This window comes from Triturus cristatus, chromosome 8, assembly GCF_964204655.1.
Source record: "Triturus cristatus chromosome 8, aTriCri1.1, whole genome shotgun sequence".
Taxonomy (NCBI): domain Eukaryota; kingdom Metazoa; phylum Chordata; class Amphibia; order Caudata; family Salamandridae; genus Triturus; species Triturus cristatus.
In genome coordinates, this window is record NC_140591.1 from 1,115,994,184 (window position 1) to 1,116,018,417 (window position 24,234).

Genomic DNA, 24,234 nt, shown 5'->3' on the forward strand with positions numbered 1-24,234 from the left:
TTTAAGGTCACCCAAACCAATGGCACTCACTTTACTGACCTCACAGAATGAAAGTCTGAGTGGACCTGCTGCTAGTTGACCCTCAGATCATGAGGGCAAACATATCCATGCAATGGATGCATTTGTTTATTTAGCCATTAAGACCCAGCATCGTGAAAAAAGGGGTGATATGTTGGTCGGTCTTTAGAAAAGTCCCATCGTTTGTGAAAACCGATTAATGCTGTGCAGTAGTCGCTGGAATGAAGATGAAAAGGTAATTGTATTCACATTTTAAACAGAGGATACAATGATGTAAAGGTTAGGCAGATCCACACACTGAACGCAAAATAAGCACAGCAAATTTAACTCCAAGAATACTTTTATAAATAATTTATTGAAAATATCACAGTAGATCGTAGTTGAGGTTCCTTTAATTTCATACCCTAAGTAATCAGTAAGAAAATAATCCAAGCGGAGGAAGTGTTTGAGAAAACTCTCATTAATTTACAATTCATAATCTGTGGTTCTAAGTACGCTGAACAGTTTAAATGTCGGTGGAAATGAAATACAGTGAGTAACAATAATTTACAGCACTCAAAAGTCAGTAGGAGTTGGTCAAGTACTTGCTGCCAGTCATGGACGCAGTATCAGTCAGTGCAATTATTCATTGGAGGAATGTGCGGTTATTGCGAAACTATGGCCGAGGTCAGCCCGGGAAGCTGTCCTGTGCAAGGAGGTTAGACCGGCACGTCTCTCGTAGTTTGTTGATTGTCGCCATTGAAAGACTTCCAGGTTCTGAAAATATTTTCTGGAGAAAAAAAATATATATCTGTGTTAAACCATGTAATAATCTTGTAAAGATCTTTTACGCTACTGTGTTGGTGAAGACCATATTACGATTTAGTTTCAGTAAATTTATCTTAGAAATATTCTTATCGTACAGGTTACTACACTTTAGAACTATCTGATAAGAGGCAGGAAAATTAAACCCAACTCGCAAACACTGTGTTTCAGAAACTAAGAAGGCTTTGCGGCCCAAGTAGGCATAGAGAGACATACCCTGCAAATATCTCCAGTTCGATGAGATCAATATATACATATCAGTCCCTAAAACCGACATAATTAACCTGGGATTATTGCTGGGTAACTTAAACACAACTTCACACTTTGGCTCAAATTGTTCGGTTTATTTAGAAAAGTATTATGAAAATAGGTAGAGATCTTTAAGAATATACAATGAAGATACCTTACTACTGTTTCCTCCTCTCAAGGACGTATTCCTTTTAGGCAAAACGAGCATTATGAGTTTCTCCTGACTGAAAAATACAGGCTTATCATTTTACCCTCTGTCAGAGACTGCTAACCGCAGTCACAGACCATCTGTGTATGCCAATATAACCAACATCCCAGCAGCATGCAAGACATCTCAACAACCTTGGCATAACACATAACAACTTTTCTCAATACCCTTCTCAAATGGAACAAAAAGGGAATTCCTTCTAGTGGTTGGGCAGTGGTCCTCACCCCAGTAATTCGCCATGCCTGAATTTTAATTTAGACATATTTTGTGAAGCTGGGCACCCTGCACACCTCAACTCATGTCATAGAGACAGACTGAGTTGAATCAATCACCGAGGACAGCACTATGGAAAGGTCTGCCTTAGCAGGCAGTCACAATACAGCCAGAAGAATGTATGTCTTCCTAGGTATGTATTCACTCCGCCTTTTTATCCAACTAACAATGCTGAAGGCTACATCAGAGAGTCAAATATATAACCGTGATCAATTGATGATGGCAAATCAAAGTGGGAAGCGTATAATCATGAAAAACTCAGAAATTATAAAAAGTCAAATGTGCCAATGTCTTTAACATATATCAAGTGCATATGTGTGATTATGCGGGCGGCCAGAAGAAAGCACAGCCCGTAATGGAGTAGTTAACAGTATCTGAATATCTGTCAATTGTAGCGGGCCTCCTGCTACGGGCCCCCAAAGTCAGTTTCCGACAGCCATTCCGTGTCGGACAGACCGACTCAGAAAGGCTGTCCGAATCCAACATCATAATATGTCGGTCAGAAACACAGTCAATAGACCTGTACAATTCGGCAATGAACGACTCAAAGTCTCCAAATGCCGGTCAGAACCAAGACGGAAAGACCGAACGGTTACCTTCTATCGTAATCGTCTGAAGGAAATGTTTCCGAGTTGGTCGGAAACATGGGTTCCGACACAGGCTAGGAAAATCGGAATGCTCTTCAGAGCTTTTCTGACCAACATCGTAATGAGGCCCCTAATCTCCACATGCCTAAAAATGAATGTGTCTATCTATAATGCAACTGGTGCTCATGTAAAGCGCTCTGATACCTTCGGGTCATGTACACGCTATATCTATACATAAAAAAAATGCCAAATTAAGATGCAATGTTGTAACACAGCGATAATACCCGCATCTCAGAAGATCAAGGACAGTTAAAGGCAATCTGCCAGCAGAACCATATTTGAGATTTTAACAGACAACAGAACAGAAACAAAAACTCATAGAACATCTGTGCTGAAAGCAATAAAGCCAAACTCTGGGTGTGTACAAAGTACCATATAAACACAAACTCACTCATGCTGCATTCACTGTTGATACTGTGGCCTGCAAATCAATTTTCATAACCTACATTTGAGAACATGCCTGTTACAGAGAATGGCGCTGATGATGTGGCTTCTGAGAACTTTATTTGGCCCTTGTAATAGGCTACCTCCACAACATGTGATTCCCAGCAGTGACTGCTCTTCTCTTCAAGAACCCTACTCTATGTCTACATTCGCTGAACCAGTGGAGGAAGACAGGATCTGGCTTTGCACCGTGATGGTACAAACAGCCTCAATAAACCTAGCAATGCCAAAAAGAGTGGCAACAGTTTGCGGTACTTGCACTTCCATAGCCGAAACCTCTATTGTGTTGAACATCATCAGTCTTTTTTTTTAATTCAAATCAGCATGAATAACCATATGAACCATTATTTACAACATGCTCATCATGACAGTCTGATGTAAATTATTAGCATAAGAGAATTGAGAATGAATTCCACAAAACTCGGTTTATGACAAATATCTGTCATTCCCATGAAACATAAAAAATAGATAAATTGATCATAGTTTTAAATAAGGCATAAAATAGAGGCATACAAGAAATACTCCAGCTTCATATAAATAACCACAATAGGTTATTTTAAGATAGATGTGAAAAAAGAGATAGAGAAAAAGAGAATGCTCTATAAAATAAGTTACCAAGGGTTGGGAGGTCAAGGGAACATAGAAAGTTGAAAACATAACAAATCATCCCCTTCGTCCAACAATATAGACAAATAAAATCCATTCCGTCAAAGTGATTTCACCTTCTGTATAAAATTATCAAGATTAGATCATAATCGATCCAATTTATACTTTCCTACTTTCTATAAACATAAAACCAATTTTGCTCCAATGCAAATGAAAAGGTCCAGCAACAGTAAATTTTGGTCTGTAAATAGAAATCAACTTTATCATAAAAACACCCAAAAACGCTCATTTTGGATTAAAGGGTTTCTCTGAACCAAAAATCAGGGCTGATATTTGTCATTACATTGGTTCATAAAGGTTGCATCAGTGCAACTGCCAGGAGATGTCACAGGGTACCTCCCTTCTCCTTATTCATATTTTCCATAATCTACGTTTGTATAAATATACATAGTGTCCAAGGAAGATTGTGCCGAAGATAGTTACCACGTGGTGTTTCCATTTCCATCTGTTTGAATTCAGTGTTTTTTAGGTTCCATTGTATAACATTATATATATATATATGTGGGAGACCAGATCAGACTTTCTTTGAAGGCGAGAGAAAAAGTGACCACATCTGGTGCAGAAGTTGGGGGGCCAACCGCTGAAGATGGTGGACTTGTCTCTAGGCTTCCGCTAGGTGCCCAGGAATCCTTCATCATCCACCATTTATCCTGGGATTCTGTTTCATCACAACTCACTGCGGGGTTGTTGGGTTCCTGTGATGCAATCAACACATCCTCCTCTTAGCCTAGTGACAGGGAAGCGTGGCCATCGGACTCAGAGGCGACCCCCCCCCCATATGGGAAGCGGGCCAAGTAATGTGAACTGCTACATCTAGCCTGCACAATCTGCCTGCTTTGACTCCTCGGCACGGAGCAACTGCCCGATCGGAGGCCCGGGGCTATCCCAAAAATGGCCCACAGGTGACACTCTCACGGCTGCCCTGATAAACCAGCCACTGCGTTACCTGATCCAAGGCAGTGAATGCAAGGTGCCGATCACACCCCCCCCACCCAATACAGTGAAGCCTGGTGCAGAGTGGGTGAGTATAGGAAAGTGCCCATTTTTGCATGGTTACCCCCCACTTTATGCCTGACATATCTGATGCAACTTGACTTGATGTGCCCTGTGTCCCAGGGCCTGAGTCTTACCCAAAGCTGTACCTTTGCACGCACAATTGGCACATCTCTGGCCACAGGTAAGCCACTTGTAAAAGGTGCCATGGGTACCAAGGGAATTGTGACCACTGAAAGGCCTCTAAGGGCTGCAGCACCTATTGTGTCACCCTTAGAGACCCTGTACCTTAACACCCACACACTGCCATTGAAGGCTGCGTGTTTTGGTGAAGACAAAAGTGAAGAGGCGACATGACACACATCCCTGAGTGTCATGCTTGCAACCCAATGCCTGAGACCTAGGCAAGTCGCCCATTCTTAGACATTGCAAGTGTAGTAAAGCGATAAAGAGTATATGGCCTGTGAGTTGGTCACTATGAACTCCACAGCTCCATAATGGCTTTACTAATACCTGGGAACTTTGGTAGCAAACTTCTCCGCGCATTAAACCCACACAGATGCCAGTGTGAGATTTAATGTATAATGCACTCAGAGGGCATCTGAGATGCCCCCTGAAAAACGACCAGACCTAGTGTGGTTCTTGAATAGCTGTCCGCCATTTGCCACCACCAGACATGTTTCTGAACCCCTGGGTAGAGAGCCTCCAGACTCTGGGTCCAGAAACAAAGCTCATCCTGGGCAGAGGTGTCATGCCTTCTCCCCCAGGATGGGCTGGGTTCACGAAGGGGAACTGCCTGCTGCCAGCAACTGGCTCCCACTGGTTCTACCCCCCACTTTGGGCAGTGAGAATCAGCAGGGAAACCAAGCAAGGAGGAGAGGTGTGCCCACCTTTGCAAATCCCACCACTCAGGTGAAGGAGGGGAGGTGAAGCACACATCTCAGTCCCATCTATCTTGAAGATGAGGGGGCCCAGCCAATTAGGGAGAGGCTCATGTCCTCCTCCCACTGGAGGGTGGCATAATATGGATGTACCCACCCCAAGGAAGGGACCCATTGGTACTGACTTGCACACCCCTTTAACACTCCTAAATGAACCTTGCCTCCTCAGATTCAAGGAAGAAGGAACGGCCGAAGAGCTGTGCTGACCCAGGAAGAAGAGAATACCTTCTGCTTTGACCCCAGCTCTACCGGACCGTTCCGAATTCAACCTGACTACAACAAGAACCCCGGCAAGTCCAGCAGCCCCCAGAGCCCGGAGGGCTTGCCCTGTGACCATCTTTAAGTCTCCTGTGAGCACCAGATGTGCTCAAACAAAGACTCACCCACAGAATCCGGATGCAGGCTGCTCTGTGATTTTGCACTACTCTGCACCCGACGCCCACGGCCTGAGTTTGAGTGGCCAAACACCACGAGGAAGTCTCTGCAGTGATCCTGACCTGGGATCTGGTGATCCCCTACCTCCCTCAAGCCGACGCCTGCAGCCTCAACCACGACTGGAGCTGGTAAAAGAGACCTGATGCCAAAAGACACCCCTGCACCCAACGCCCCACAGCCTTGGGTGGCCCAACCGACAGTGTCCAGGCATCCCCAAAGAACCCAACATACCTCTGCAGCATCTTTTCTGAACCAAAGGTCCCCATTGGAATTCACAGGTCTCCAACGTCCCCTTGGCACCCTGCACTCAGCCGCCCCAGTGCCGCTGGTGGTGCAATTTGAGTGCCTCCTAGATCTTGAGAAACCTTGGTCCTAACTCCCAAAACACCCACTCGTCACTCGTTTACTGTGAAACCGATAACAATTTTTCTCCCATAGGAACCAATGTTACGAGTTTTTGTTCCAAAAATGTTGAACCGCTGTTTTGTATGGGAAGAAAGTAGCTATGCTTTAAACTTATAATTGTTGCACTTATCTGTAAGTGACAAAGTCTAGGGTGTGATATCTAGAAAGATCACCCTGAGTAGTCAATGTAATCCAGAAGTAACAAGAAAGTAATCAAGAGTAATTACTGTACAATTTAAACCGATACAAACCTGTAACAATTGACAAAAAAAACATTCCCAATTGCACTTCTTGAAATGTTCTATGATTGAAAGTATATTTTACCTACCAGTACCAAGCCTTGCTTGATTCTAGAAATAAAATGCAAGTATACCTTTTTTATACTTACCCAATTGGTCAGGATTCAGTCTCTGAGTATGTGCCTTCAGTCTTGATTGAGTGAATAAAATAAGTGCTTAACACGCCCTCTGGATAAGCCTAACTGCTCGCCCACACTATCACAAAGAGAGCTGTTAGTACTTACCTAATTTAGCCTCTGCTATACCTTTAGGGACTCCCTGGACTCTGTGCACACTATACCTTACTTTGGTATAGTATATACACAACCATTTTCCTGCGGTGAGTCAATTAAGCCCTAGCTAATTAAAAGGGGGTGAGCTGCGGAGGCGCCGACCAGGGACCCATCGAGCATGCCTGAACTGAAGACAAACATGAGCCCTGACTGGAAATCTATGCAGCTTGCCTAGAACAAGGAGGGGCGGAGTATCAGCAGTTTACAGGGGCTCATGCTATCTGCTGGGCCGCCCCCTGGGCCCTGAAGGGACTACTGTGAACTAAACTGGACTCCTGTGCAAGCTGCAGGCGATCAGGTGGAGTAGGGAAAAAACACGACCCAGCCGCCAAGATGATTTCAGCTGACCCTATCATCCTCCCTGTGTCCTGACTGCATTTAGAGGTGTGCAGGCCGCAGCGGACCTTATCTCCTGAGGCCCCCAACGAGAAACTCCATAAGGCCTCTGCATAACCGTATACTACTCGCAGTACTGCAATACTGCTCAGCTCTGAAAGGGGCCCAATACTTATCACCACCACATGCGCTGACACGTGAACTTTCATTTGGGCTGCCAAGGATTGCTGGATTCTGCAATGCACGCCCTCCCACTAATGGGTGCTGCTGGCTGGGGTGCACTGCTTCTGACTCTACTGCCTAGTGCCCTGGCCTGCTAAGTCTGCTGTGACTGGTTGCTGAGCATGAGCCCCTCACACCTGTGGCCCAGAGCTCGATCTTGCTAGCATGAAGACCGGTCTTCATCAAGCCGTGTTGGAGGGGGGATGTCCTAGCCCTAACAGTGGTGCGGACATCCCTTGCCCTCTGAAATAATTGAGGAGCTGCCTGCAGTTCCAATCTGTTCTGAATGTCTCATTGTGATCCCATACATTCCACTACCCATAGCAAAGTGTTACCCACACCATCCGTCGAGACTTCACCAATGGGGCGCGTTAAGTCGGCTCGCCCGTGTGTCTACACAGGAGAGCCAATCCGATGGCTCTTCAACACACACACTACATGACTGCATTCCACCCATGAACCTAGCTGCTCTACTGGATAAACTTGATTGGATACTCTGGGAAATACTAGATTCCAGGTCTGCCATTGAATACCGTATTGATTTCCTATTGGCAGCCCTTGGCATATTGTGAGAGGATCATCGTAAACTGTCTGACAAAATGCAAATGGCAGAAACTATGTTATCAGTGGTTGTCCTCCAACAGGCCTCACCCACATTCTGCTGCCATTGCAGAGCTTCAGAAGCAACTCAGGGTCTTATATGAGAAGCGGAGGATACTGAAGGATGTCGTAATAACATGTGAACAGTGGGTATGCCGGAGGGCACAGAGGGCCCCAATCCAATGAGCAATGGCTTCAAAAGGCAGTTGCCTCCCTCTTTACTGTGGAGCAAGCACACAGGGTGTCTGCCCGAAGCCCTTCCATCCCCTCGGAATAGCACCTCGTCCCATGGTAGCACCAATACTTAACTACAGAGATCGTGATCATCTACTTCGAAAAGCTATAGTCGTAGACAACGCCAGGGTGTCCAATATTTCAGACTACTGATTAGTGCAGAGAGGCCATGCATCCTTCCAAGCAGTCAAACGGCAGCTGCGATCCATGGGACTTACCTATGCCTTAATGTCCCCAGCCCGCTTGAAGATTACACACAATGTGCGTTCCTTGTTCTTTGACACTGCTGATGCCCCTTGGGACAGGTTGGAGCACCGGTAGTCGCCCGACTCCATCGGAGCGCACACAGAGGGGGTGCATGGATTGCCTCACTGTCGTAGGCGGGCACAGTGTACAGTTTTGAAAGCGGCATCTTCCCCTCAGTTGGCCTTAAAATGCAGGGTGGTAGTACTGGTGACTATGTTATCACTTGAATTGCACCATCGACAACCCTCCTCAAGATCCTCAGCAAGTGTGAACTCTGACTCAGACACCAGTACAAGTATATGTCCCTAATGTTACACCACAGATTCTATGATTTAACAATTGTAGGGGGCTACGCCTCCTTGTGATACTTGATGTCATGCCTTCTGTCTAATTCAGTACTATTTTTAGGTCTCACATAGGCAGAGCATGCGCTGCCTCTACAAAGCATCAAGTAATCAATATTAGAGGTGAAGCTCCACCCATTGCATTTCTACTTATTTTCCCGCTTGCCATTGGTTAAATCTGGCATTGCTCTTCTTATCTCACTCATTGTTGGCTGGTGGTCCGATACGTCACTTCCGTTTTCTTCTGTTTAGTCCGGAAGCAGCAGTGCTTAAGTACTATTTTCGTCCGCTTTTGTGTTTTATGCGGGTGAAGGGGAACTTTTTTACATTTTTTGTAGCCCAGCATGCAGAGGTGCAGCCTACATACTTATTTGCATACATAATGAGCACGTCGCTCATCATGAGCACCACGCTGTTAATCATACATCTAATTATAAAATAACATTAATCATACGTCTGCATTGGTTCTTTGGCACACAGGAAGCTGTAATCTCGAGCACAGAAGAACGAGACAGTGTAAGGGTGGGAAAAGCATCCAACAGTCAGTTATGGTGCTGCTTTATTTTAACACGCACAATGGTAGGCTATGTTTATTTTTTTTATTATCTTCCTCTGGGTTTTCTTCCTTCAGACAGTATGCGTGAAGACACGGGCTACAGAAGTCCGTGCTGACAGCAGAGCTGTGCATGTTTATAGTCGTCCCAGAGAACGTGTGCAGGTTTTGTTTGCCTCTCATCTGATGCTTCTATAAGGTAGCACTTGCTGCAGACAGGTAAGGCATCTGCAGCCGTCGTACCAGATAAGTGCTCACTGGTGTTATTTTTTCAGATTGAATAACTGAGATCGATGTGAGATGGGTGCGCATGCTGCGATTAATTAAACATAAGCTGAGTCGGACAACCCGTTTAGAAAAAAACAGCATCTGAAACAGGCACTTTGGGAAATGCCTTCTCAACATGTCTGCATATTTTCACCAATTGCTTAATAGAAAATGAATATATCGTAAAGCAATTTGACCGTAACTACGCAAAAATAATGAGCAACACCAATAACCAAATATTTATAGAAGGCCTGGTTTCAGGATTTTTTTCTTTACCCGAGACGTTTAGCGCCAAGAGAAAGATAAAATGCTCCTTTCAATTTAGATACAAGAAGAGGCTTTCTCCATTTCTAACTAGGGTGGTGTACCTTTTAAATCCTAAGCGTGTGGTGATATTTTTCTGGTTAAATATGGCACTATTCCATGTGGTTAAGATTTTAAATGCACTGCTTTTTTATGATTACACCAGCTTTTGGTGTATTACAGTATGGGCAAACCACTCCCAGGAGGCTTTCAATACAATTTCACTATAAAAGCTTAAACACAATTCATGTAATTTGACAGCCCCTACTACTAGTCACCATGGGCTGGGGTAAAAAAATACAGTCTACTCCAACACTATTAATAAAAAGTCACTAAAAGCTAAAGAGCTCATTTGAAATAATATTGGTAGTGCCGTAGCAGAATTCTAAAATGAAAAGAAACATTGCAATATTACCTTGCTATTTGCGTGTAAAGCCCCTCTGCAAATATTTGTTGTCTGATTAATGCAAAGACCAAATGTGTTTTCTTAATTTTAGATTGTCTTAAGCACTTCTGCTTAGAAGCCATGAACTAGTCAGCTTTCTGTTGATTAAAACTTGCCTTTAGATACAGCAGCCAGTTACTCGCTCACAGACTTCTATAACTACACCTGAAACAGTCTTGTGCTGTGTGTCTATCAAACATGCAAGTTTTGTGATTTAATATGATTTAATACCTACGGACTATGTCATGAAAATGAATCAATAGGGTATTTTGTTTTATTTTGTTTTCAGTTCTTTTGTGAATTGGTATTCCAGTGTGTTTTACTTCATCAAGAAGGGACACCTAGCGGCAAAGTGTCTCCCTTGCAGCTTTCACAAGGGACATCTATCAGTGGATTACTGCCATTGCAGTATTACATTACATGCAAGTTTTGTGATTAAATATGATTTAATACCTACGGACTATGTCATAAAAATACATCAATCAGGTTTTTTTTCAGTTCTTTTGTGAATTGGTATTCTAGTGTGTTTTACTTCATCAAAAAGGGACACCTAGTGGCGTTCCTCTCCACCCTCTCTCATCTTTTCCCCTCTAGCTCTTTCTCCTCACCTATCTCTAAACACCTTCTCTCTATAACTCTACCTTGCTGTAACTCTCATTCACACTTTCTCATTCTTTCCCTCTTCACTCTACCTTTCACTTATGTATGGAAATAACTGTTTCTCTATATACCATCTCTTTTGCTTTCTATCACTTTCTCACCCATGCACTCTCTCTCACATAAGTGAAAAAAATTCCATTACAGCACCAATAGCTCTAACTCTCAAACAATGCGTGACCTATTGCATTGCAAATGCTTGTTGTTCCTTCTGTTCCTCTCACCTGCCTTCCCAGATGTATGATCATTCTCTTCTTCCCTCCACAGCCCCCTCACACTTCCTTCTCTCCTAGTGGTCATCCACCTCCCCCCCCTTATCTATCACAGCCCAACGCTTCTTGTTGAACTTGTAAGCCAATTAGGCAGCCTGTTATGGCTAATAAACATCTAATGTTACCATATACGTGTGGTGCTTCCTTACAGCTGTTCCCATCTGAGATCCTGGGGTGCCAGTGCGAGGCAGGAGTATCTAATGAACCAGTGTGTTGGGGGCCCCATTACTACTAAGCTTGGTCCTCACCTTGTTCGAACAACTGTTTCCTGTTGGACCCAGAGTTCTATCGCAAGATATGTCCACATGCATCCTGTATCCTTCACTATGTAGGGAGCATCACTATTGATACAACCACTTACAAGGCAGTGACATGTCAATGGCCTCACAACATTATAAAAAAACTGACTGAAACGTCAGAGGTTTGGGGTTCCTCCACAAAAGACTTAGGGTCCTGGTGCAACACGTCTGGTTGACATTAGTTCCTGACTACTTAGGACTTTCATATGATGGGACAACTCACACTCTTCTAAGGACAAGTTATTTGCATCTTGGCAGCCAGACTATCTTGGTGAATGGGTTTAGTTGGAAGGGAGGGTAAAGGGAGGAGTTAACAGCTCATTTACCTCCAATTTCAAACATACCCTAGGCCATTTATAGCGTTGTGAATGCACATACTGTGCTGGTTTTATCAGTATCATTGTAACATGCACGTCTTTTCTGAAATGTTACCTTGGCCCTAGCATGTTGTTTGCATCACAGTACAAAATGAATCCTGTGGTGAAATGTCGAGCTTATGTTTGTCAAATGCAATAAAATAAGTTAAAAAAAGAAAATTGCAGAAGTTGACAGTTATGGTTTAAAAATGACACTTTTGATTATTAAAGAGGGAGAGAAATCTACATTGGGGAAGCCCTTCTCCTGAATTTTGCAATGTACCCAATCTACTATTTCATTAGCAGTCTTGTAAGAGAAGGTGACAACATGCCTGCTCTATTCCCATATGTACATTCAATAATGGTGAGTAAATGAGCAGAGTTGGTAATATTTGTCCGGTTAAGATTTGAATGCTACAAACCAGCATCAAATCTGATAAAATTGATTTGGTTTCAAAAATAACTATTTCTACTGAAAGTCAATGGGGCTCTGTCTCCAGAATAGGCTCATTCTGAAACCATCTAGTGGCCTTTGCTAAAAGTAAGGCCTTCTTATACCTGCAGAAGTCTGCTAATGTACACCCTCTTTATCTTTTTGTAATCAAGGCTTAGACAACACTTTGCTTGGTATCTTGTGTGAACAGATGAAAGTAGATATTGCTAAGCCTATTTCTCTAAAACCGAAAGCCAAGAGTTTGCACTGGAGCATGCTACACTGATATTGCTATCAATAGGTGGAAAAAGCCATTTAACTGATTCCAGAGGATCTCACCACCTCAGCTTTCTTGGTAACCATACTTCAGCTAGATCGTCATCCATCTGGATGGTTAGTTCTACATTTATTTGTATTTGTTCGTCCTGTGTCATCCACATTTTTCCGAACCATTATCTCCATATATTTAACTGGGCCAGATTCCTTTTATAAGGTGGAATCTTCAACACTGGATTTATTACAGTGCCTGGCGAAAGACTTTAATTCCAATTTTATTTTGTTTAGTTATATCCTGACTAATGTTACTTTCAAAAAATGTCCATGATACTCTATCAAATGATCTTTGCACATCAAGCGTCATGAAAGCCAAAGGATTGATTAGGGAGAGATCCGTTTCAATGATGAGATCTAAAAACACCAATATTATAGCTAAATAACCCACAATTAGAAATAGCTGATTTGTGATGTGCTTATCGATGTGCTAATATCACATTTTGTAGACTGTTTGCAATGATTTTAGCTTAAATTTTGTAATCCTAATTTAATAAATAGATTGGTTTTTGGGATCTTCAAGTGTCATCATATATTTGTGACTTTTTAATCCAAAATCCCTGACTGGTAGTTACAAGATGTGGATTGAGGTGACTGGGCATGAAGCAAAATACATTGTAGTTAAATATGGCTGACTGGGGCTGATGGAGGGCAAATCCTCAATCAGATGCAAATTCTCTTGACAGATTACTTGCAAGGCCACTATCTAAATCTAGTGAGTTTGTCTACACTACATTGTTTAAAAACCTTCACTTGATTAATAATATGATGCTTAAAGCGAGAGACAAGAATGTGACAGAAAGAGAATGGTCCCCAAAGTGCAACTGGCAACTTCTCAGACTTGAGCTCTACCATTGTTTGTACTAGTCCACAATCACAAATTTCTTTAGAGATTAGCCAATGCCACCTCTGATCTAAAAAGGAGAACCCGTGGGACAAAACTGCCCGAAAAGTATTTCGTGGAGCAACAGTGATAGACCTTTACTCCAGGTTTGCTGTATATGTAACATTTTAAATTTTCTTTTATTCATTTTTTCTAGAGGAGAAAATGAGTACAAATATTGGCATATTACACCATAACTACACAACATCTTTCCATTACGGATCACAATAAAGATATTTAAACTTCTTATACTTAACATTGCATTTGATATACTTTCCATTTTTCCACAGGTCGACACATTTTATTTAATTTTTCCCAAACCTTCTTGCATTTCTGGTCAGAATAGCCCTCACAAATTAATAAAAGTACCAAAGTATTTTCTACCATTGTATAACCCTCCAATTACGTGCAATACTCATTCTAGCAAAAAAAATGTTTTTCCTGTATTTCCTTGAAACATTACTATCTGTACCAAGAATAACGCATTGTTTTGTAAATTGCAAATAAGTCGGCAAAATACTTGACAATATATTTGTAATTTCAGTCCAGAATTCTACTAAACAAGAGCAGTCAATGAACATGTGTATAGTTATCTGCCGCCTCAGAATTACATCAGGAACGTCTAGAATGCTTTGAATTTATTCGGTTTATTTGGTATATAGTGCAATCTCCTTGAACTGGTGGATTCACAGATTCGTACATCTGAGCACAATGTCTTCCAATGACCATTGCTCTGCTTTTCTATCAAATTCATCCTTGAATGGATCAGATACGAGTTGATATACCCTGTGTATAGTCACCCTTCCCCCCTGTATCCTGAATAACTATCAGTGGTATTGGAATTGAAGTTGAATCTGCAATTATAGGCAATTGCTGTGGAAAAAAGCACAAAGAGGATAGCACATTAAAAAGGCAAACTTCGGGGCATGGCTTGCAGCCGACAGCAATGGCCGCAGCCTAAGAGAGCTCCGCGCTCCCTAACATCTTGCCCCATCAATCCTGTCCTTAATCCGCGTCCACGGCGACGTAGAACAGCACTGCTGACGGCCCGAAGGCATCGGCGGCGCTTGGGCGAGTTCTCGGGGCAGTCGAGGCCGCCGAAGGGTCCAACTCGGCGAGACCGGGAGCGAGGCCTACCTCCCGGGGCCGCGACCGGGGACTAAAGTGGGCGAGCTCAGCCGAGGAGGCGGCACCCAGCGCGAACTCACTCGGGAGGAAGAGGCGAGGAGGAGTGACGGCAGGCTTCGGAGCAGCGGCCCCTGGCTCGTGATACTTCCCTGACGGCGTTACAGGAGTGGACCCGGGCCCCGCGACTGTGAGAGCCCCCCCGGGGAGAAGTAAGGCTGCAGGACGGGGTGCGTGGTGGGGAGAGAAGACGAGCTTACCAGGCCAGGATACATCGGGGGACGGGGGTGCTCCGGAGGGGGCTGCACGCGGTGACTCACCCCCCCCCCCTCAGAACCTGAGACTTTGGGGCGCTCTGGAGAAGGCATCAGCCCTGTTGTTTGGGAGCCGGATCGGCGGCCAGAGGTCCGGGGGGGTCCCTGGGTGCGGGCTGGTCGGGCCCACAGGAACACTGCTGAGGAAAGCCCGGGCATGAATTTCGGCATACCGGCCACAGACGTGGTAGGAGAGTGACTCGGGGCCACAGATCGACTGGTGCCAGACGAGGTGCCTGGCGAAGGGGATTGAGACTCGTACCAGAAGCCCCCCCTCGTAATCCTACCTGATTGGCAAGAGGACGCAATTCAGACAGCGACGCCGTCGCGACAGTGGGCTGCGACGGCGCTCCCCATACCGCCTCAGTGCCACGAATTCGAAAGAGCAGAACAACGACCCCCGGTGCCGGTGGCGGAGGGGAGGGGAGGGAACACCGAAGGGCCGAGCGCTGACCTTCCCGGCGCAGTCTCGCAGCGGAGATTACCGACCTTCCTCACGCCTGCCCGCTACGCCTCAAGACGGAATACACACCATGGGGGGGGGGAAAAGGCCAACGTGGGACACAGGCAGGAAAGTTAGACAAATATGCCTACCGCGGAGAGAGATCGGGGACCCCGGAGGATCCCAAGAAGGGAGATGACGGAGCACAAGCCGGCCCGCCTGGAGAGATTACCCTGCATTATGTAATGCGCACACTGACACAAATGCAAACAGCGATCGGCACGATCTCCACAGATATTAGTCTGCTGCGGGCGGACGTATCCAAGATGAATGACAGGCTGAAAGAGGTGGAAGTCACGACGGCGACCCTGTCCACGGAGACGACGCTGCTGCAAAACAAAGTGAGGTCCTTGGAAAAGGTACAGAAACAACTGGAGGCGAAGCTGGACGACCAAGAAGGGCGCTCCCGCCGAAATAACATCCGCTTAGTGGGAGTGCCGGAGACCGTACGCGGTCCGGCACTAGACTTGTTTGTTGAAGATCTGGTTAAGACTAAACTCCAACCTAGAGGATTGTCGGGGTTTTTCTCGGTGGAACGGGCGCACAGGGTGCCGGGAGGATCGCCCAAGCCAGGGGCTCCACCACGGCCTATATTGGCGAGAATCTTTAACTTCCGCGACCGGGACGCCATTTTACAGACTGCGCAAGTCGCTCCCCCGCTCCAAGTAGAAAATAGCAAAGTAGAAATATACCCGGACTACACCGCGCTGGTGACAAAGCAACGGAGAGACTTCCTGGAGGTAAAGAAAGAACTCTGGAGGAGAGAACTGAAATATGCGATGCTCTTCCCCGCAAAGCTCAGGGTAGAGGCGGAGGGCAAGACTTGGTTCTTCATGTCACCGAAGGAGGCAACGGAATGGCTAGAGGGTTGGCGGAAGACCACGGGACGTCCTGGTGCAGGGCAGAGACCGGGACACTCCACGGATGGAGCAGAGGAATCGGACTTAGTATGACAGGGGGCGACCGGAGGAATCGCTTCATGACGGATACGCCGCAGGGACTAGAAGAACAGCGGCAATGGCACGACGACCGGTGCAGCCCCAGAGGGGTGGCCATGGGGGTCGGACTTGGACTGCCACGCCGGGGACTCTCCCTGGCACTGAACAAGGGACTTTCGAGGGCTGCGGATGGTGCCATCTTGATGAAGGCTGTAAACAGGGGCTCGCAGGGCCTGAGAGGTCTTTACAGCCGTGGACATGTCAGAACTTCTGAGGGGGAGAATGAGACTGGGTGCGACTGGCGTCTCCCCCCTGGCACGCAAGTACAAAGTTGGGGGTGTAAAGCACTCTGCTCAGTTGGGGTGGTGGGTAGTTTGGAATCCGCAGGGCAGGGAAGCAGGGAGGGGGGTGGGGAGGATGGGTTGTTTTCAGGGGGTTTTTGTTTCACAAAGTTCATCTGCATACCAAGAGCATAGTACACATCAATACAGACGCTACTCACTACGTTCATTGCACAGCGCGCACACACGAAACTACAGCCTATGGGACCAGACAGGAAACAGTCCTTAGGGAAGGCCGACAACCTGCACGTCACTGCCCCCAATAGTCATGGAAAACGCCTCGCGGTCCTGTCGTGGAACGTCAACGGGTTGGTGGACAAGATAAAGCGGGGGCTGGTACTCCAGTACATTAAACGGAAAGGACCGGCGGTGGCGCTATTACAAGAATCGCACTTGGTAGGTTCCACGTGTAAAGCCCTAGATAGATGGGGATATAACATGGGAGTCCATTTGGAGTTCATCTCCGGATCCAGGGGTGTAGGAATACTGATTAACAAGCGCTGTCCACTGGTAATACAACAGACATGGACCGACGCGCAGGGCAGATTCGCGGCACTGGCGGGCCAGTGGGAAGGGAGACGATACAATTTTGTTTCAGTGTATATCCCGCCGGCATTGCATAGTTCTGCGCTCCCAGACCTCGGAACATTCCTGCTTTCGCTTCCGCAAGGAGCGACGATTATAGGAGGGGATTTTAACGCTGTAATTGACGCGACCATGGATAGGCGTCCCCCCAGAGGTCCCAGCAGCTCCAGTTCCAAACTTAGAGATTTCATAGACACGATAGGCCTAACGGACACCTGGAGGGCGAAATTCCCACATGATAGGCAATACACCTTCCACTCAGGAGTGCATAATAGCGAGTCACGGATAGACCACATTTTTACCCAGCTGCTGGGGCTGGAACAGATAGCTGAGGTGGCGCACTTGCCAGGGGAATATCAGACCACTCCCCGATACTGCTCACCTGCTCATCAGGCATCCACGACAGGCGTAGGCTCTTCCCGATTTACCCATATTATTTAACAGTCAAAGAGATCAAGAAAACATTGGTCACCACCACAAAGCGTTACTTCAATGAGAATGAACACACGGTGGAGTCACCAGCGGTGCTCTGGGAAGCCTATAAAGCGGTCCTGCGGGGCCAGGCCATATCATCCGTGTCACACCACAAGAAGCGCCAACGCCAACAACTCCATCTGTTAGAAGAGAATTTGCAAAGGGCAGAGACGGAACATGCCGCTGACGTGACGGCTGCCACCACGCATGGCCTGCAGCTGGCACAACAAGACTACAAGACATTTGTATGGGAGGAGGCAAAATCTAGACTTCAGAGGACTAAGCACACAGTGTACGAGCAAGGGGACAAGGCAGGCAAATTACTGGCCTGGTTAGACAAAAAAGACAAAGCTAATAGGTGGATAGCAGAGCTGGCCACGACAACTGGCGCGGCAATCACAGACCCCCAGGCCATAGTGGAGGAACTGGCGGCACATTATGAACGTATCTATACGCCGACAGCCACGGCAACCATAGACGATAACAGAGCCTTCCTCCGTGACATCCAAATGCCAACGCTGGCTCCAAAGGCAGTGCACGCGCTTGAGGCCGATATTACGCAGGCTGAAACGACTCTGGCGATACTCGCGCTCCACACAGGTAAAGCCCTGGGGCCTAACGGTATCCCGGTGGAACTCTTTAGACACTTGGCTACGGTCCTCACGCCCCACTTATTGAACATGTATAACGATAGCTTAAAGAAGGGGGAACTTCCCGGGGACCAGCGCCTGGCTACGATAGTAGCAATACACAAACCGGGTAAACCGACAAACAGTTGCATGTCATACAGACCCATATCCCTGATCAACGCAGAAGCAAAGATCCTAGCCAAGGTGCTGGCAACGCGGCTTCAGCCTTATTTGGGGGCGGTGGTTCACCCGGATCAATCAGGGTTCATGCCGCACCGGAATACGGAGCTAAATCTGCGGCGAGTGCATAGTGTCATGGCCCGCAAATTACTAATTCAAGAAGATACTATAATCCTGTCCTTAGACGCACAAATGGCGTTCGATATGGTGGAATGGCCATTTTTATTCGCGGTACTTCACCATTTGGGGTTTGGGCCAAAATTCATAAAATGGGTGGAGCTACTATATACGAAACCTATGGCACAAGTGGTGGCCAATGGGAGAATCTCAGGCACCTTCCCCCTGGCCAAGGGGACGCGGCAGGGATGTCCGTTGTCGCCGCTTCTCTTCGCACTTGTGCTGGAACCCTTGGCGGCGTGGATACGCCAAGATCAAGTGATCCGTGGGCTCAGGTGGGCGCCGGGATGGGAGGACAGAGTATCGCTCTACGCAGACGACATGCTCCTCTATCTGGCCTCGCCGACCCGTTCGCTCAATTGCCTCATGGATATCTGCGCGGCGTTCGGCCGGGTTTCAGGATATACAATAAACTGGACGAAATCGCATATCTATGTACTCTCAGGCGACCAGCCTCGACTCCCGCGAAACTTTGCTGCCAAGATAGTGTCTGATGGGTTCAAGTATTTGGGCATATATGTCACGGCGCATGATTCCCACTTCATAGCTGAAAATCTTAAGAAACCTCTGGAGCGTTTCCACAGAGATGTGCAGGGCTGGCGTGCACTGCCGCTTACCCTCTTGGGCAGGGCGGCCCTCTTTAAAATGATGGCACTCCCGAGGTTCCTGTACGCCCTGCAAAACACACCATTTCCGATACTCCCATCGTACTTCAGGGAGATAAATAATGAGCTTAACAAGCTGCTGTGGGATGGCAAGGCGACGCGTATCGCGATGCACAAACTAGTGAAGGGTTGGTATGACGGAGGAATAGCGCTCCCCAACATTAGGGTCTATTACTGGGCCTCACACCTGTCAGTAATTAACCAATGGCTTCACGCGGATCAGGCAGACCCGGCCTATCGCATGGATAGGCATTTGCTGGGTGCAGACAATCTTATGGGAATATTGTATAACACCAATCAACACAAACATCTCATAGGACCAACAGCCCATACAATCAGGATCTGGCATGAAGTCCAGAGGGCTTTGGGGTGGGAAGGAGTCATCACGCAGGCGACACCACTCTGGGATACCAACAAACTAGGGAGGCTCAAGAACACGAAGGGTTTCCGACAATGGGACCTGATCGGTATTTCGAGGGTGGGGGACCTGTGGAAAAAGGGGGAGACCATTACATTCACGCAGCTGCAAGAGAGCTATGGATTGGCTGACTCGGAGAAGTTCAGATACTTGCAGATAAGGCATGCATTAACAGCACTCATACCACAAGGCACAAAATTGCCGGAATCCTCACCCCTCGAGGACAGGCTCCTTACTGATCATATGACGAAGAAAGCAATATCACTCACATACAAAAAAATCATAAATAACCAGTCAGACCCTACGCAAACTCTAAAAGCTAGATGGGAGACTGACGCGGGGGAGCTGGATGAGGCGGATTGGCAGGAAGCGTTGGCATCCCCCAGGGAGGTGGCGATTTCGGCCCGATTTAAACTGATACAACTGAAGATACTGCATCGCACCTACTACACAAGGACGCTACTGCATAAATTACACAGAGCCGATACACCGCTTTGCGTTAGACAGTGCAGGGAACAGGGCACGTTCTGGCACATACTATGGCACTGTGTCGCCATCCAGAACTATTGGAAAGCAATAGTGCGCACAGTGGCGCAGGTGGCAGGGGTAACACTGGTTTCTGAACCGCGGGGATGCATCCTGAATGTCTGGGAAGCAGCTGACATTACTCAGACAGTACAAACCTGGGTAGCACTAGGGATGGCCTTAGCAAAAAGGGATATTGCGCAGCAGTGGGGGGCCAGGCAAGCCCCGACACTCCGAAAATGGTGTAATGGTATGGATGAACTGATGGTAACCGAAAAATCAGTATACATACACAGAGGCTGCCCCACAAAATGGAATAAGATATGGGGGAAGTGGAATCTATATCGGGGCAACATCTGCGATCCTCCCCAGGACGACTCCCAATCAGACAATTCCGACTAGTAGGGGTGCGTATAGAGAGCTCTGAAGAGGGATGTTGGGGTGCGGTGAAAGAGACAGGTGTCACTGTAATGAAGAACCTGAAAGAGGTCCTTAATGTAGAATACGGATGTAATAGAAAAAGATGTAATGTACGTTGTGAAGAACGATATGGTAATGCAGTAGTGGTTGGAAGTGAAAATGTTAATAAAAAGATTTTCAAAAAAAAAAAAAGGCAGACTTCAAAATACGGCATAACATCACTTGGAAAGGGGACATAAACTACTCTAAGTATGACTATGGAGGTCATTAGTGATAAGTCTTTAAATAGCTCTTCACAGGCTGGTCCTGACACATCCATCAATAAAACCCCTAATGTGCCCCCCAATGTGCAAAATTGAGCATATAATAGCTGCCATAGACAGAACAGGGGGGATGCAGAAAAACATACCACCACAGCGGTTAAATAGGAAAGATCTGCGATGAATGCAGGCCATAGCACACAAATGATTACAGTGGCGCATATGGTATTAACAGGGGAGAGCTATTGCGAACCTATCTGTTAGAAATGTATCAGCTACTACAGAAACACTGTGAAGAAACTTTGGCCTAATGTGCTGATGAAGACACAATCCTGTGTACAAGTGATATATGATAAAATTGATAACATACTGAAGCGTATAGCTGACTTGGAAACACAAATTTCTGAAACGGAAGAATCCAACGCACGCATCACATAGGTAAAATCAGGGCAGGAAGTAATGCTTCAAGCACTTAAAGACAAAACAAAAGATATAGAAAATGGACAGCGGAGTAATAATGTGTGCATTTTGGTCATAAAAGAAGGACTGGAATGCAAATATACATGCAAATTTATTGTGGATCTTTTTGAAAAGGTTTTTCCAGATCTAAAGTACTGGGATTTTGGTTTCCCAATACAACAAGCAGATAGGAATCCTTCACAAATGTATTTTCCGTTGAAAGGCAGCGGAAAAAACCACAGCAATACTGGTGTAGATAGGGAATTTCATTTTGAGACAATAAATATGTCGTAAAGCAAAACCTGCTGACCTATTACAGCTAGGAATGTATCCTTCTTTGCTCTTTCAGACCTTTGTGGATAAACAGTGTTAAAGCAATGGAAACTTCAGGAGTTCATAACTTCATTTCAGGACATTGGTGGAAATGTCTATCTTCAAGAACTGTGTAGATTGAAGGATAGGTAGAAGAGCCAGATGTATTTTATCAAAATGAAATAAAAGCTCAGGATTTATTGACAAATTGTGGAGTGAGATCAAAAACAGCACCAGTAGTGCCTTGAGTGACACTGAATAGTATGTATGGAAAATTGACTAAATTGAGGCTCTTGGGCGAATCAGGGTGAGTCGGATAGATTCAATTGACATAACTGATTCAATGGATGAACAATGATGAATTTATGACCAAGACATTGTTAACAATAGCTGCAGTTTTTTCAGTCAACAGCAACTAACAAATGATCTTGTTTTGAATTCCACTTGGTTTTGGAGGATGCTACTTCGATGTGTGGAGGGAGATAGAAGGGTGAAGCTGGCTCAATTGTCTTTAGGTGGGAAATGAAGGCAAGCATGGGGTTGATTTCCCTGTTAAAATGTACAACTGTAGGGGGCGTGGTTTCGGCACCAGAGGAAATGGCCGCAGCTCTGGAGAGCTCCCTAGGCACGTAGCCGCGATGGGAGTCTTTCAAGTGCTCCCAATGGTTACCGGATCTTCAAAGCCACATCAATTAACTGCGGATTGCCTGCTGCCTCTACCGATGCCTTCATAACCGAGCGGGGTGAGCGAAACAGGTTTTATTTCGCTTTCTTATTATCGGTGGATCGTGCCTGAGACGCGACCACCATTTTGTGCTCTCTGTCGCCCCGGTGAACGCTGCATATTCTCTGCCTCACGCTACTTTTTGTCATAGCGTGTTATAGCCTGAAAAGCGTTTTAAGCGGGAATGTTTGCCCTCATAGATGTTTGAAGTAATGGAAGCTTCAATTCTGACTGACTTTTCTATGTTTTTGACCTCAAGTTAAACCAACCGCCATTTTGATGTGGGTTTTACGTCACTGGCTTGCACCTTATTTATCTCCTTATGCTAAATTGTAAAAAACATATTTTCTTCAGAAACCAAGTTCTTGCAATGCGAATTCTACAAACAATTTGAGGAAAAAGGACTTTTCTAGATCTATGAAGTGAACACCTCCTTGCTCTGTTTAATTTCTCATATTTGCTTCTCAAATATATCGTCTATTTTTAGCTTTATAATACAGTTACTACAGATTCTTTTTAGTGGATTGCTGTTTTGGAACTGATACTCATAAGAAGTTATTTTTTTTTTACTACAGCATTCTCAATTCACGTTTTTAAAGAAATTCATCTAAGTAAATTATTGCTGCCAACGTGTCTCTGGAGTATGTTAACCCTTTTAGTGTATTGCAAGAGAATTTGGAAGATACAACTAATGATTCTCCTACCGCAAAGTGCTCCTCTCCTCACATTTCTCGTCCAAGCTCAAAAATGTCATCTAAATTACCTTGCTCTTCTGTCTCTACATCTGGGAAACGAGCAAAAGCGAATCCCCCATCTCCTACAAATACAACCTCTTCTATCTCTATGGAGCTTCTATTAGAGGAAATTCATTCACTCAAACCCTACATGGCAGCGACAAATGCCCGACTTCAAAGTCTCGAAGACAACTGGTCGCATACTGAACAAAAGGTTGAACATCTTGAGAAGACAATCGCTTCAGTTCAAGTATTCACTTACCAAGTTCCTAGTATGCACAGAGAAATTCAAAACCTCAAGCAACAAGTTGAAAATTTAGAAAATCGAAATAGACGTAATAATTTACGCATTTATGGACTTGCAGAAGGTCTCGAAGGATCAAATTCCATATCCTTTTTCCAATCATTCTTACCTACGCTTCTTGATCTCCCAAATTCTCCAGCTTTAAATATTCAATGAGCACATCGCCTGGGTCCAATTTCTCGTTCCTCTACTTCTTCTTCTTCCTCTGCAGCAAAACCCAGGGGTGTCATTTTGTACTTTTTAGAGTATACAGATCTACTCAAAGTTCTTCAGGCTGCCAGGCAGAAAGGGAAAAATACTTGGAATGGTTCTAACCCAGGGGTCTCCAATAGGTCGATCGCGAGCTACCGGTATCTCGCCGACCCTCTGAGAGTAGCTTGCGCTGCTATTTAATTTTTGAGACGTCATTTACAATTTTATTTTGTATCCCGTCATTTTCCTTCACAACTTTCAGCCCTTTTCCACAACTAAACAGCCCTTGCCCGCTCCCACACAAAACAGCTGCTCTGATTGGCTGTAGTGAGCTTAGCTGGGGCGGGGCGGGCTGAAGACCGTGACTTTTTTCCTCCTACTAACGTGCCAACTGCCTTTTCCAGGCTGGCACCGCGCTTCCCATCATCTTCCACTCCACTGACTTCACTTGGGCCTCCCGGAGCAGCTCTGAGGTAAGAGGGGCCCCTGACCCTGCATGAGCCGAGTCATCGGGTAAAAGCA

At 45.7% G+C, this 24,234-nt stretch overlaps 1 protein-coding gene across 1 annotated transcript in view; it reads right to left on the bottom strand.

The window, feature by feature from the left end:
- Positions 1-354: 354 nt before the first annotated feature.
- GRTP1 (growth hormone regulated TBC protein 1) overlaps positions 355-24,234 on the bottom strand; it is a 691,802-nt gene continuing 667,922 nt past the window's right edge. Inside the window, exon 8 of the mRNA XM_085622700.1 lies at positions 355-787. Within this exon, the coding sequence (XP_085478826.1) occupies positions 686-787 (102 nt within the window). The 3' untranslated portion in view covers positions 355-685. The remainder of the gene's footprint in view (positions 788-24,234) is intronic.